General features: G+C 39.6%; 1 protein-coding gene across 1 annotated transcript; it reads left to right on the top strand.

Moving 5' to 3' along the window:
- Window positions 1-531: 531 nt before the first annotated feature.
- On the top strand, window positions 532-9924 carry LOC309607882 (olfactory receptor 2B11-like). Its single transcript, XM_082347021.1, has one exon. It carries the CDS (start codon window positions 6580-6582, stop codon window positions 7519-7521), a length of 942 nt encoding a protein of 313 aa, XP_082203147.1. The 5' UTR covers window positions 532-6579; the 3' UTR covers window positions 7522-9924.
- Window positions 9925-11937: the final 2013 nt, after the last annotated feature.

The raw sequence follows: 11937 nt of genomic DNA on the forward strand, positions 1-11937 counted from the left end.
AAACGGAATGATCCTATAATGCAATGATTCCCAAGCTTAGTAGACATTTAAATCACCTAGGGAACTAGTTAAAACACAGTTTCTTGGGACTTATCCCCAGAGGTTTTAATTCTGTTTTGGTGAAAGGCCCAGAAATGTGTGTTTTTAACAAGCACTCCAAGAGATTTTGAAGCAAGTGAATCACATTTGCAAAAATCCTGCTTAGAATATTACACACAGAGCAGAACTGAAAGTGAGGTCCAGCTATGCTATTAGCACTTTTGTATTAATTCATGAACATCTACTTACCCTCTTTATCATCTAGTTAGGATTATTGGAAGTCTACTACATTCCAAGAGTTTCCAGACACGCTGTCATTTAATCAGCCCAACAATCCTGTCAAATATGTGTTATAATCAGCTCTTTGAAGATGAGGAAACAGGTTCAATAATATTCACAGTAACAGAGTAAGTGACAAAGTTCAATTTCAAACTCAGGTCTGTCTGATTCTGGAATCCATGCTTTTCTCATGATATCTGTCTTCTATTGGCCGCAGAGCTAAATAAAATTCAGCAACTTAGACTGATCTCAAACCTTAGTCCTAGGGGTTAGGGATCCTGAGATAACTGTCTGTTTTCTGCTAGAAGATAATCAGCCCAGTGAACAGTTGCTTAACTCGTTTAACTTAGGGAGGAGGAAAATATAAAATAAAACCTCAGAAATCTATGTAGGAGGTTCTCCACAAAAAAATGAGCAGGCCATATAACTAACAAACTGAAATAATCTTCTTCATCTCCTAGGCTCTGTTTGTTTGTTTGTTTGGTTGGTTTTGGTTTTTTGTTTTGTTTTTTTGCCTTGGACATGCTGTCTTCATGCCCTGATTCTTTAGATTTAAACACAGTGTATTAGTCAGCTAGGGCTGCCATAAAATATCACAGACTGGGTGGCTGAAATAACAGAAGTTTATTTTCTCATAGTTCTGGAACTAGAAGTCCAAAATCAAGGTGCCGTCAGACTTGGTTTCTGGTGAGACCTCTCTTTGTGCCTTGTAGAAGGCCCCCTCTGACTGTGTCCTCACATGGCTTTCCTCTGTACGTGCAAGGGAAGAATGGGAGTGAGAGTGAGAGCAGAAGGTAGCTCTGGTGTCTCTTCCTCTTCTTATAAGGACACCAGTCTTATTGGATTAGGGCCCCACCCTTATGACCTCATTCAACCATAAATTACCTCCTTAAAGGCCCTGTCTCAAAGTCACATTAGGGGTTAGGGCCTCCAAATATGAATTTTGGGAGAACACATCCAGTCCATAACAAGTAGGAAGAGGGAGGACTGTATGGCCTAGCTCTGAGTAACAACTCAGTCATGACAGCATCTAATAACTTTTGAAGTTCAGCCTGAAAAGGGAGTTTTTGGATGTGAAGAAAGTGTTGAGATAAAAGTTTTGTCAGACACTTTGTATCAGGTAATAAGATTTAAATGTAAAAACATGTAATATTTATGTAAAAACAGAAAATACTGTTATAAAATATTTAAAGTAAAACCATAAAATATTGCACAAAATGTAGGTAATATTTATAATATCTTGAGGTGGAGAAGGCCATTCTCAACATGGCACCAAATGTACAAACTATTTTTTTAAAAGAGTGAACGATTTCATGAATAAAAATAATTTTTATTGTAAAATTAACATCCCCCCAAAATTAAAATACAAAGTATAAAAAAGGGGAAAAAAAAAACATTGTCAGACAATTAGGCAAGGATTTGTCCTTTAAAGTACTTATTCAGTTGCTTCTTTAGTTCTACCTTGTTCTGAGGAGTGACCTGCTCTGAGATGGTCTTCATGTGATGGAGATGTGGATATTATACCTGCATTCGTAAGAAATAAGAGGAGGATCTTAATTTGATCAGCACTGTGCTTTAGCCAGTTGAAAAAGAGGACATAAACCTTGCCCCCAAGGAGCTTTCAATATGGTTGAAAAGACCAAATAAGCACGTACCCCAAACACTACAGATATTTTAAAATCCTATGTTTACTCATGACATTTGCAGAGCATCCAGTTGGTGTGTGAATTCTGGAAGTGTGTAAGCCTTATGAACCTTGGACAAATTACTTACCTTTTTTAAGCTTTAAGTCCCTCAACTATAAAATGAAGACAATAATAGTACCCACCTCAAGGAGTTGTTAGGAGACAATTCATATAAATTGTCTAGAATGTGTTAAGCCATTATTATCATCATTACTGTTAATAGCACTATATTTGTTTTCTTTCTGAAAATTATTGGGGTAAATCCTGCTCTCCCTTGCTATTAAGATGGGATTAATGAGCGGAAGAACTGATGCAATCTATAATCACAACCAAAAGTATAAATAAAAGATAGATACTGTCTCTAGAGAGATTAATTCACCAGTGACAGCCCCTATGGGATCACTGGCACACTGGGTGTGAACTTGTTTTATCTGCCTTTGAATCAGATTTGGAACCAGGAGAGATTATCCAATGCCTCCAGAATCACATTCACCCTACCTGCCATATTAAGACCTTTGGTGGCTTTTATTGAAGTGCTGACCTGATGATACTTGCTTCCCTCTCTCAGGACTGTTGGAATCCAACCCTTCTGCAAACTTTCTCCTGACTAAGCTTCTATAGCTAAACACATTTGCTTAATACAAATTCAAATAAGAAGAGGTAAGTTCTAGTGATGTCTCTTTCTATTCACACCAGCCTAGATGGTATTGCATTTTGTTTTGAGACAGAAAATGAAGGTTCTGAGTTTTGGCAATATCAGGCAGGGTAAGATGCCTCCATGAGCTAAATGAATTCTCGTTATGCCAGACCAATGGTTGTCACTTGTTCAAAATCATGTTGATCCCAGAATTATGTCCAAAAAATCCAATTATCTAGGAGATGGGGAGGAATGAGAAAGCAGGTCAAGTCACTAAAAATCAATTCTCTAAAACCAACACTCTGTCATTTTTGTCACATCCCTATGTGAAGACCAGCAAGAATTTCCCAGTAATAAAGTTTTTATCTTTTTGCTTTAAAGTGAATGAACGAATGAATAAATAAATAATAAATGCCACTACTCTGAAGATAAATTTGAGGATCAAACAATATAAAGAATAACCAATGATAAAATATTGAGGATTTGCGAGGTGGGGTGTGGGGTAATGGGATCTTGTTTTTCTCTTTTCCTCAGCCATTTTATACACAAATGCATGAACTTCCTGGCAAATGCAGGCGATTATCTTTTCTGTTTTTGGAGACATACTCCCTTGCCTCTCCCTCTTTCTGTCCCCGTCCCTGTCCTTGGTGGTTAAACAGCTGCAACAAACCATCCTAGCCATGAATTCAAGTGGTTGATGTAAATGTGTAGTTTGTCAAATTGACCTAGAGGTGTCTGGATGAAGCAGGAATCCATCCTCTGGTGAATGGACCCTCAGGGCCAATTGTTATAGGTCAAGCTTTAAATTTATCTTTTTGGGGAGGTCTTTTTTAGTTAAATCACGTATTCTGATCAATCCTCATATACATGCTTCTTTCTCTTAATTGAATTTCCATTCTTTCAGCGCCTCAGATTAAAACTTCAAATGTTCTTTCAGCTCCTTCCTCTCTCCTACATTCATACCTTGCTCTTGATTCCCACCGCCACTATCTGAGCTAACGTTCTCAGCCTCTCTCCCATAGACTCTTGCAGTAGCCTCCCCACTGAGCTCCCAGCTTCCAGTCTCTTCTTGAATCCCTCGTTATTCAGCCATAATAAATGTTTTTAAATGCTGCTCCAATCATTTCACACCTCTTCTGAAAAAAAAAAAATCTTCATTCGATCAGACTCCTTAACCTAGTGTTCAAGATTTTCCATATCCTGGACCCAAGTTATTTTTGCAACCTGGTTTTCCACTACACCATGTTATGCACCCTATGCTGCAGTAAGTGATGATGTGTGCTTTCCATGCTTTCAAACAATGTATACGACTCTAATGCCTTCACCATCATTGACAAATATTCAGATCCCTTCCATTCCTTCTTATTTAATTTTCATTTATATTAAAGACATATGCGATCAAAGTTAAAAAAATAAAATAATACTATGGGCTTATAATGAAAAATAGCAGTTCCCTTCTTCATCATTTCTCACTCTCAATTCCTGGTCTCCCAAGTTAACACAATTTTAATAATTTCAGTGTTTTCTTTTATTTACCCATACTTCTTAATAACAAGTCTTTATTCTATTTGTGGGTTTTTTTTTAGTTTTAAATATGACTTATTTATCACTTACTATAAAAAATGAGAACTTTTAACCCTTACATTACAAAGAGAAAGAGCGAGGACAAGAGACAGAGAGAGAGAGAGAGAGGGAGAGAGAGAATGTCTATGCCTTACTCTCCAGATACTCTTATATCATACTTTTTGGTTATATCAGCATGGAGAGTTTACACTTTCACGACTGCATAAACATTAGTCACAGTGGAATCATTTAGTGAACTATGGTTACCTAAAAAAAAAAATCTCTTCTCAATTCTCACAGATGGTCAGATGGTACGATTCCTGTTGTTTTTGTTTGTTTGTTTTTGGAGACATGACAAGGGATCTTGTCCTCAACACCAGTCTGTTCTTATTACATAATCCACACACATCTTCAGGGTCCTTCTACTATATGCTAAGGGAATTCTGACAAATCAGCATCATTTAGATGGGTCACTTTAAAGTGACCAGGTTTTAGTGTTGACTAAAACAACAGAGAAAAAAAAAAAACAATTAAAACCATACTCATGGCTCCAGCCAGTAAATTGAAACAAGTCTCTCTGGTAAAGGTAACAATTATGACAAATTCATATCTAATTTCTTGGGTCAAACGCTCTCAAAATTCATTCCCATATACAGTCTCCAAATTTCTGCCCCAAATTAGCAAGGACCTGTAATGTTTCTTGCCCTGGCAGAGCCTGCAGCAATCGAACCCTGTTTACCTGATGGGTATGGAGAGGGCCATCAGGAGAATTATTCCTTTTACTCTGCATCCCACTCAGTAAGGAAGTATCACAATTTTCTTAAGATTTTATTTTTAGAACAGTTTCACATCACAGCAAAACTCAGCAAGAGTACAGAGATTTCCCATATAACCCCTGCCCCTACACATGCATAGCCTCCCCCTTTACCTTCATCCCTCACCAAAGTGGTACAATTGTTAGAGCTGATGAACTTACCCAGACATATCATAATCACCCGAAGTCCACAGTTACATTATGGTTCACTCTTGGTATTGTACATTCTATGGGTTTGGAAAAATGTATAATGACATGTATATATCATTATAATATCATACAGAGTAGTCTCACTGCCTAAAAATCCTTTGTGCTCTACTTAGTCATCCCTCCCTCCCAAACGTTGGCAACCACTGATCTTTTTACTGTCTTCATAGTTTTGCATTTTCCAAACATACTGTATGATAGCTGGAATCATACAGTATATTGCCTTTTCAGATTGGCTTCTTTCAGTTAGTAATTAGCATTCAAGGTTCTTCTATGTCTTTTCATAGCTTGACAGCTTGTTTCTCTTTAGTGCTGAATAGTACTCCATTGTCTGGATATACCACAGTTTATTTATCCATTCACCTTCGGAAGGACATCTTGGTTGCTTCCAAATTTTGGCAATTATGAGTAAAACTGTTGCAAACATCTTTGTGCAGGCTTTTGTGTGGATGTAAGTTTTCAGCTCATGTGGGTAAATACCCAGGAATGTGATTACTGGATCATATGGTAAGAGTATGTTTAGTTGTGTAAGAAACTGCCAGACTGTCTTCCAAAGTGGCCCTACCATTTTGTATTCCCACCAGTAAATGAGAGTTCCTATTGTGCCACATCCTTGCTAGCATTTGGTGTCATTGTTCTCGATTTTGGCCACTCTAATAGGTGTGTAGTAGAATCTGATTGTTGTTCTAATTTGTATTTCCCTGATGACATATGTCTTAGTCCATTTGGGCTGCTATAACAAAATGCCAGAGACCAGGAGACCTATTGCAACATTTATCTCACAGATCTGGAGGCTGGGAAGTCCAAGATCATGGCACTGGCAGTTTCAGTGTCTGGTAAGAGCCCACTTTTTGGTTAATAGATAGCACCTTGTAGCTGTAACGTCACATGGTGGAAAGGACAGGAATCGCTGTGGGTTCTTTTATAAGAGCACTAAGACCATACATGAAGGCTCTAGCTTCATGACCTAAGCACCTCCCCACGACCCCATCTCTTAGGTCACACACTCCCTTAGCTGCAAGGTAGCTGGGAGAAGACCACCTCCCATTGGCTTCTTTAATCATACAGAAGAGCCATAACTAATAATGAATGTCCACTAACCCAACACATAGGGCTTTGATTTAGGGGGGAAAAAATGAAACCACTTTCTCTACTGAAAGGATTTTTCAAATGTGACTTATTAATTATAATTATTATATTCATTAACGTTGTTATGATTTCTACTGAGGGTGTACCCCATTGCTCCCCCATAAAAGTATTTTTTTCCTGTTATTGTCAAAACTTCTGCCAACTCAGGGTTTTTAAAATCACCCTTCTCTTCCTTGATTTTAGCGGGTGTCTCCCAGCAAAATTCAATGAAGCACATGAATGAAAGTTTTCCAGAGGATTTCATTCTCATGGGCTTTACCAAATATCCGTGGTTGGATCTTCCTCTCTTCTTTGCCCTCCTAATCTCCTACATGTTCACACTGTTGGGAAACATTGCTATTATTCTGGTCTCTCAAATAGATTCCCAACTCCAAAGTCCTATGTATTTCTTCCTCACAAGCCTCTCCTTTTTGGACCTCTGTTTCACCAGCACAGCTCTACCCCAAAAGCTGTTCAACTTGGGGAGGGGGCCCAAGAAGAACATCACTTATATAGGCTGTAGGACCCAGGCCTATGTATTTCACTGGCTAGGCTGTACTGAATGTGTCCTGCTTGGCACCATGGCCTTACACCACTATGTGGCTGTGTGTAAGCCTCTGAGATACTCTGTAATCATGAACCACAAGCTCTGCTGGCAGCTCTCCAGCACTGTTTGGCTCATTGGTCTGGCCAATTCACTACTGCAGTCCACACTCACAGTCCAGCTGCCCCTGTGTGGGAACCAGGAATTGGACCACTTCTTTTGTGAGCTGCCCAGTCTAATTAAGATGGCTTGCGTGGACACCACAGTCAGTGAGCTTACAGTGGTGGCCACCTTCCTGATAATGGGTCCCCTCTCCATGATTCTTGTCTCTTACAGTTATATTGCCCAAGCTGTATTTCAAATCCCTTCTGCTGATGGGAGACTTATGGCCTTCAACACCTGTTCATCACACTTACTGGTGGTGTCTTTATTTTATGGCTCTGGCATCTACATCTATATGCAGCCCTCAGGGGACAGCCCTCAAGACGTCATCAAAGTTCTGATGCTGTTTTACTGCGTTATTACTCCCATGGCCAACCCATTCATCTACACCTTGAGGAACAAGGATGTTAAAGGAGCTTTGAGGAGACTTCTGAAGAGGGCCATTTTGTCCAAAAGAATGTAAGAAAATGATGCTTTATTCTGAATGGGAAAGCCCAACAATAACCTGAAATATATCCTCCTTTAAATAGATGTTCCATCAAAATCATGCTCAAAAGTCAATTCAAGAAAACCTTTGTGTGTTGTGTTTACCACTTCTGACACCAAATGTGTTGGCTTTTTTCCCCACAACAACCAATTCTCTGAAACAAACTGGGTGTCCTACATTCAATTCAATTCTGACACTAACTACCCAGAGTTATCATAGGCCCTACAGGTTAAGGGCTCAATTCCACAAAACTGCCTCTGTTACTGGAGAGTAGGTTCTTTTCTCATCCCAGAAAGATTTCAGAGATGAGACACAGAGGCTAAGAAAGCAAAGCGAGGATTTATTAAGTGATAGTACACTCTCAGGAGGGAGAGCAGGCAGGCTCAGGTGAGCAGCTGCTCTGAGTTCCTTCGACAAGCTGGTTACATAGGGTATGAAAATGATTGGGCAGAAAATATTCATTGAGGAGGGAGGGGTTTGGGGTCAAATATCCTGATTTTCATCCCAGCTCCACCTTCCCCGGGGGAGGAGGAATTTTTGCCCTTTCTTGGTCTTGATTGTAAGTGTCATGGTGTCGGTGCATCATGGGTACTTCTTTTCTGCAAGGCTAATTTTATTGTAATGAGGGCGTAACAAGCAAAAGGTTACATTCAGAAGCCAGAGATTCCCACCTTTTGCCGCCTTTCTTTGCCTCTAGGACCCCTGTCGCCTCAAGATGTAAGGTTTCCTGTCACCTGACCCGTGCCCCCCACCCCCTTTCTCTGCTCATATCTAGCTACCTACCTGCTCTAATACCTCTGCTTCAGATGCCAATCACAAGTTCAGGCCACTTGTACTTCTGACCAACCAGCTACAAAGTCAAGGGTTCCTAGAACAGCTCACTAAACTCAAGAAAACATTTTTTAAAATATTTATTTATTTGGCCGCGCCAGGTCTTAGTTGTGGCACTCGGGATCTTCGTTGCAGCGTGCGGGATCTTTTAGTTGCAGAATGTGGGATCTAGTTCCCTGACCAGGGATGGAACCTGGGCCCCCTGCATTGGGAGCTCGGAGTCTTAGCCTCTAGACCACCAGGGAAGCCCCTCAAGGGAACATTTCACATATTTTACCAATGTATTATAAAAAATACAACTCAGGAACAGCCAAATGTAAGATATGCATAGGGCAAAATATGACAGGGAGGGGCAGTGGGCAGAGCTTCCACTCACTTTCAGGGCATGGGTCCCCTGCACCTCAATGTGGTCACCAACTAGGAGGCTCTCCAAACCTCATTGCTCAGTGGTTTTTTATGGAGGTTCCCATATGATTATGTAAATCATTGGCGGTGCGTGACTAACTCAATCTCCAGCCTCCTCCCCTCCCCAGAGTCAGGGGATGGGGCTGAAAGTTCCAACCCTCTAAACACATGGATGCTTCCCTCTAGCAACCAGCCCCCATTCTGAAGCCGTACAGGAGCCCACCAAGAATCACTTTAGGATAAACTCAAATATAGCTGAAAGGGGCTTGTTATGAATAACAAAAGATGCTCCTATCACCTCTATCAGTCAGGAAATTCCAAGGGTTTTAGACACTCTAGGTCAGAAATTGGTAATAAAGACCAAATATATGTTTCTTATTATCATACTTTTCTTATGAAAGTAAGCATCTTCATAAAAAAAACCCTAAAAGTTAGTTTGAAAATTCTTTGGAACCTTTAGTATAGTATCAGTGAAAAATGCTAAGGGCATGTAAAGTTCTGAAACAAATCTGAAAGGAATTACCTGGGAAAGTGTTTTATTATGTTAGAACTTTAAAAACCTTAAAATATAATTATCAAAACTGTATAAAATTTTCATTGATAAAAATATAAAATTATTTTATGACTTCGTACATTTAATTATTCCTAAAACTTATCAAACCACAGTTATTTCAACAGGACAAGGAAGCACTATTATTAAACAATATTGATTCTATCAGATGTTGGTATGTTGAATAATTGAGTCTATACTTCATACCACAAATTCCAACAAATTAAATTTGAATCAAGAAGTTAAACATTTAAAAAGCTTTTCATTAAAAATGAAATACTTTTCTGTCATAGTTGTGGAAGAGAAATACATTTCTGACAATTGAATATATGGAAAAAAAGACCAAAACAAGATGAATAGAAATAATAAAGATGTATATAACAAAATAAACATCAAGAGTAAAGTTGTTGCTTTAAAATGTAGCCAATATTATGTTTTATTCTATATAAAATATATAAAGACTTAACAAATATATATGTATAATACCCTGAAATAAGCAACCACTATTTAGTGACAGACACTTTACGTACGGGCAAACATAGGCAATATATCATTATGTGACGAAACTCAGTCTTACAAACAAGTTTTTTTTTTTTAAAATATAAATTTATTTTATTTTTATTTATTTTTGGCTGCGTTGGGTCTTTGCTTTCTCTAGTTGCAGCGAGCGGGGGCTACTCTTCGTTGTGCGGGCTTCTCATTGCGGTGGCTTCTCTTGTTGCAGAGCACGGGCTCTAGGGGCGCGGGCTTCAGCAGTTGTGGCTCGCGGGCTCTAGAGCGCAGGCTCAGTAGTTGTGGCACACGGGCTTAGTTGCTCCGCGGCATGTGGGATCTTCCCGGACCAGGGCTCCAACACGTGTACCCTGCATTGGCAGGCGGATTCTTAACCACTGCGCCACCAGGGAAGCCCCTTACAAACAAGTTTTTAAAAATTCAGAAGAGATTGCAAACTGACATGGTTTCCTGGTTCCTTCTGCTAACCCAAACTGGGATATATGATAGATATGTGAAAGAAATTGGTGGATGTCAGAAACTAATATTTTTTAAGTGTGAGAAATCCTTTGGAATATAGAAGTTAGCTGAGTCCTGTTACCTTGAGGAAAACAGAACCCTAAAGAAAGAGGTTTGAAGGCCAGGGCTAGAGGATAAGCTGGCCCTCAAACATGAGAGGATCCTTGCCTCCTTCATCACTAAGAGCAAAAGCAGTCTTCCACTCTAGCGGACCTGTCTAGAACTGGATCTACCAGGATGATGTCAGAGCCTGGCTAAAGATGGATATAAATTACAACAGATAAAGTAAGAAAGGCTGGTCTGTACCATTCTCCACTTCACTCCTTGGGATAGTTAATAACCATACAGAGTGGCAACAGTTGTTGACCTGTAATTTCACTCCTCCACCCAGGTACACATTACCGACAGAGATTGTTGATGTTCTAGAATATGAACTGCAGAACAAAAGTATCAAACATTTGAAGAACACTTGCACTTTAAGAGGAAGACAACAGATTGAAGTATGTAGAGCAGATAATGGAGTGTTAATGGGATAGATATAGTATAAATCAATATAAGAATTATATTTATAATATAAATATATTTATATTTCTCATTTAAAAATGAAGACACTGAGTATCCAAGCAGACAATGACCAGATCATATATGCAGATAGAACTCTGACCCCAAATCTGTAGCAACCAGCCCAGGAAACCAACATAATTATCTATAATAACCAGCCCAGGAAGCCAGCCTATTATCTGTAAGTCAGACTTGTAGGAAGTCAGTCCACTACTCTAGCAACAAGCCCCAGAAACCAAACAATAACTTCTGAAACAGTTGGCTCCAAATTGCAAGGACTTGATTAATAACTGACAGCTTCCTCATTTTTATCCCTGCTTCCAACTTAGGACCAAACAGAGGAAGTCAAATATGCACCCCCCCCCCAAAAAAAACCTACATATGTACATAATTAGCAAACATTTGTTTGGTATCTACTGTGCTTCAGGGGTCCTTTACATGATAATCATTCAATACTCACAGTAACTTTTAGGTATATGTATGTGCTATTATTCTCATTTTACAGGTAAGGAAAATGAGGCACATAGAGATGAAGTAACTTGATCCATTGCACAAAGCTAACAAGATTTCCAAGTCAAGCTCAGAAACCAAGCTCTCAAGCACCACACTATCTTTTGCATATAAATTTTTTTGCATATAAATGTGTATGTCTGTACATGATTATATGAGCAGAGAGAAAAATATGGAAGAATGCATACTAGACATACGTTGTGTGAACGGGAACGTGCTGGGTTTTTGGATGGCGGTGGATGGAGAGAGATTGATAAAACTTGGGGGGAGAGGAAAGGAGAGAAAAAAATCAGTATCGTCATACCGAGCGGTCATTCCTGGACTAACCAGGTGTTGACTTGGCAGTTGGTTTGCTGCGAAGTTCTCGGGCTATACGGGACGACCTTGGAAACCTGTTGGACTCGGCTGGAAGGCGCCAGCCATAGAGATGGATACTCCTAGAGGGGCGTGGCTCTGGGGCGTGGCTTCCGGGATATCTGCAGGTCCTTAGAGAGGTGGATTTTCTGGGCTTCCGGGTGCGTGGG

Source organism: Balaenoptera borealis (assembly GCF_965194805.1).
Source record: "Balaenoptera borealis genome assembly, chromosome: 12".
In the NCBI taxonomy this organism is placed as follows: Eukaryota; Metazoa; Chordata; class Mammalia; order Artiodactyla; family Balaenopteridae; genus Balaenoptera; species Balaenoptera borealis.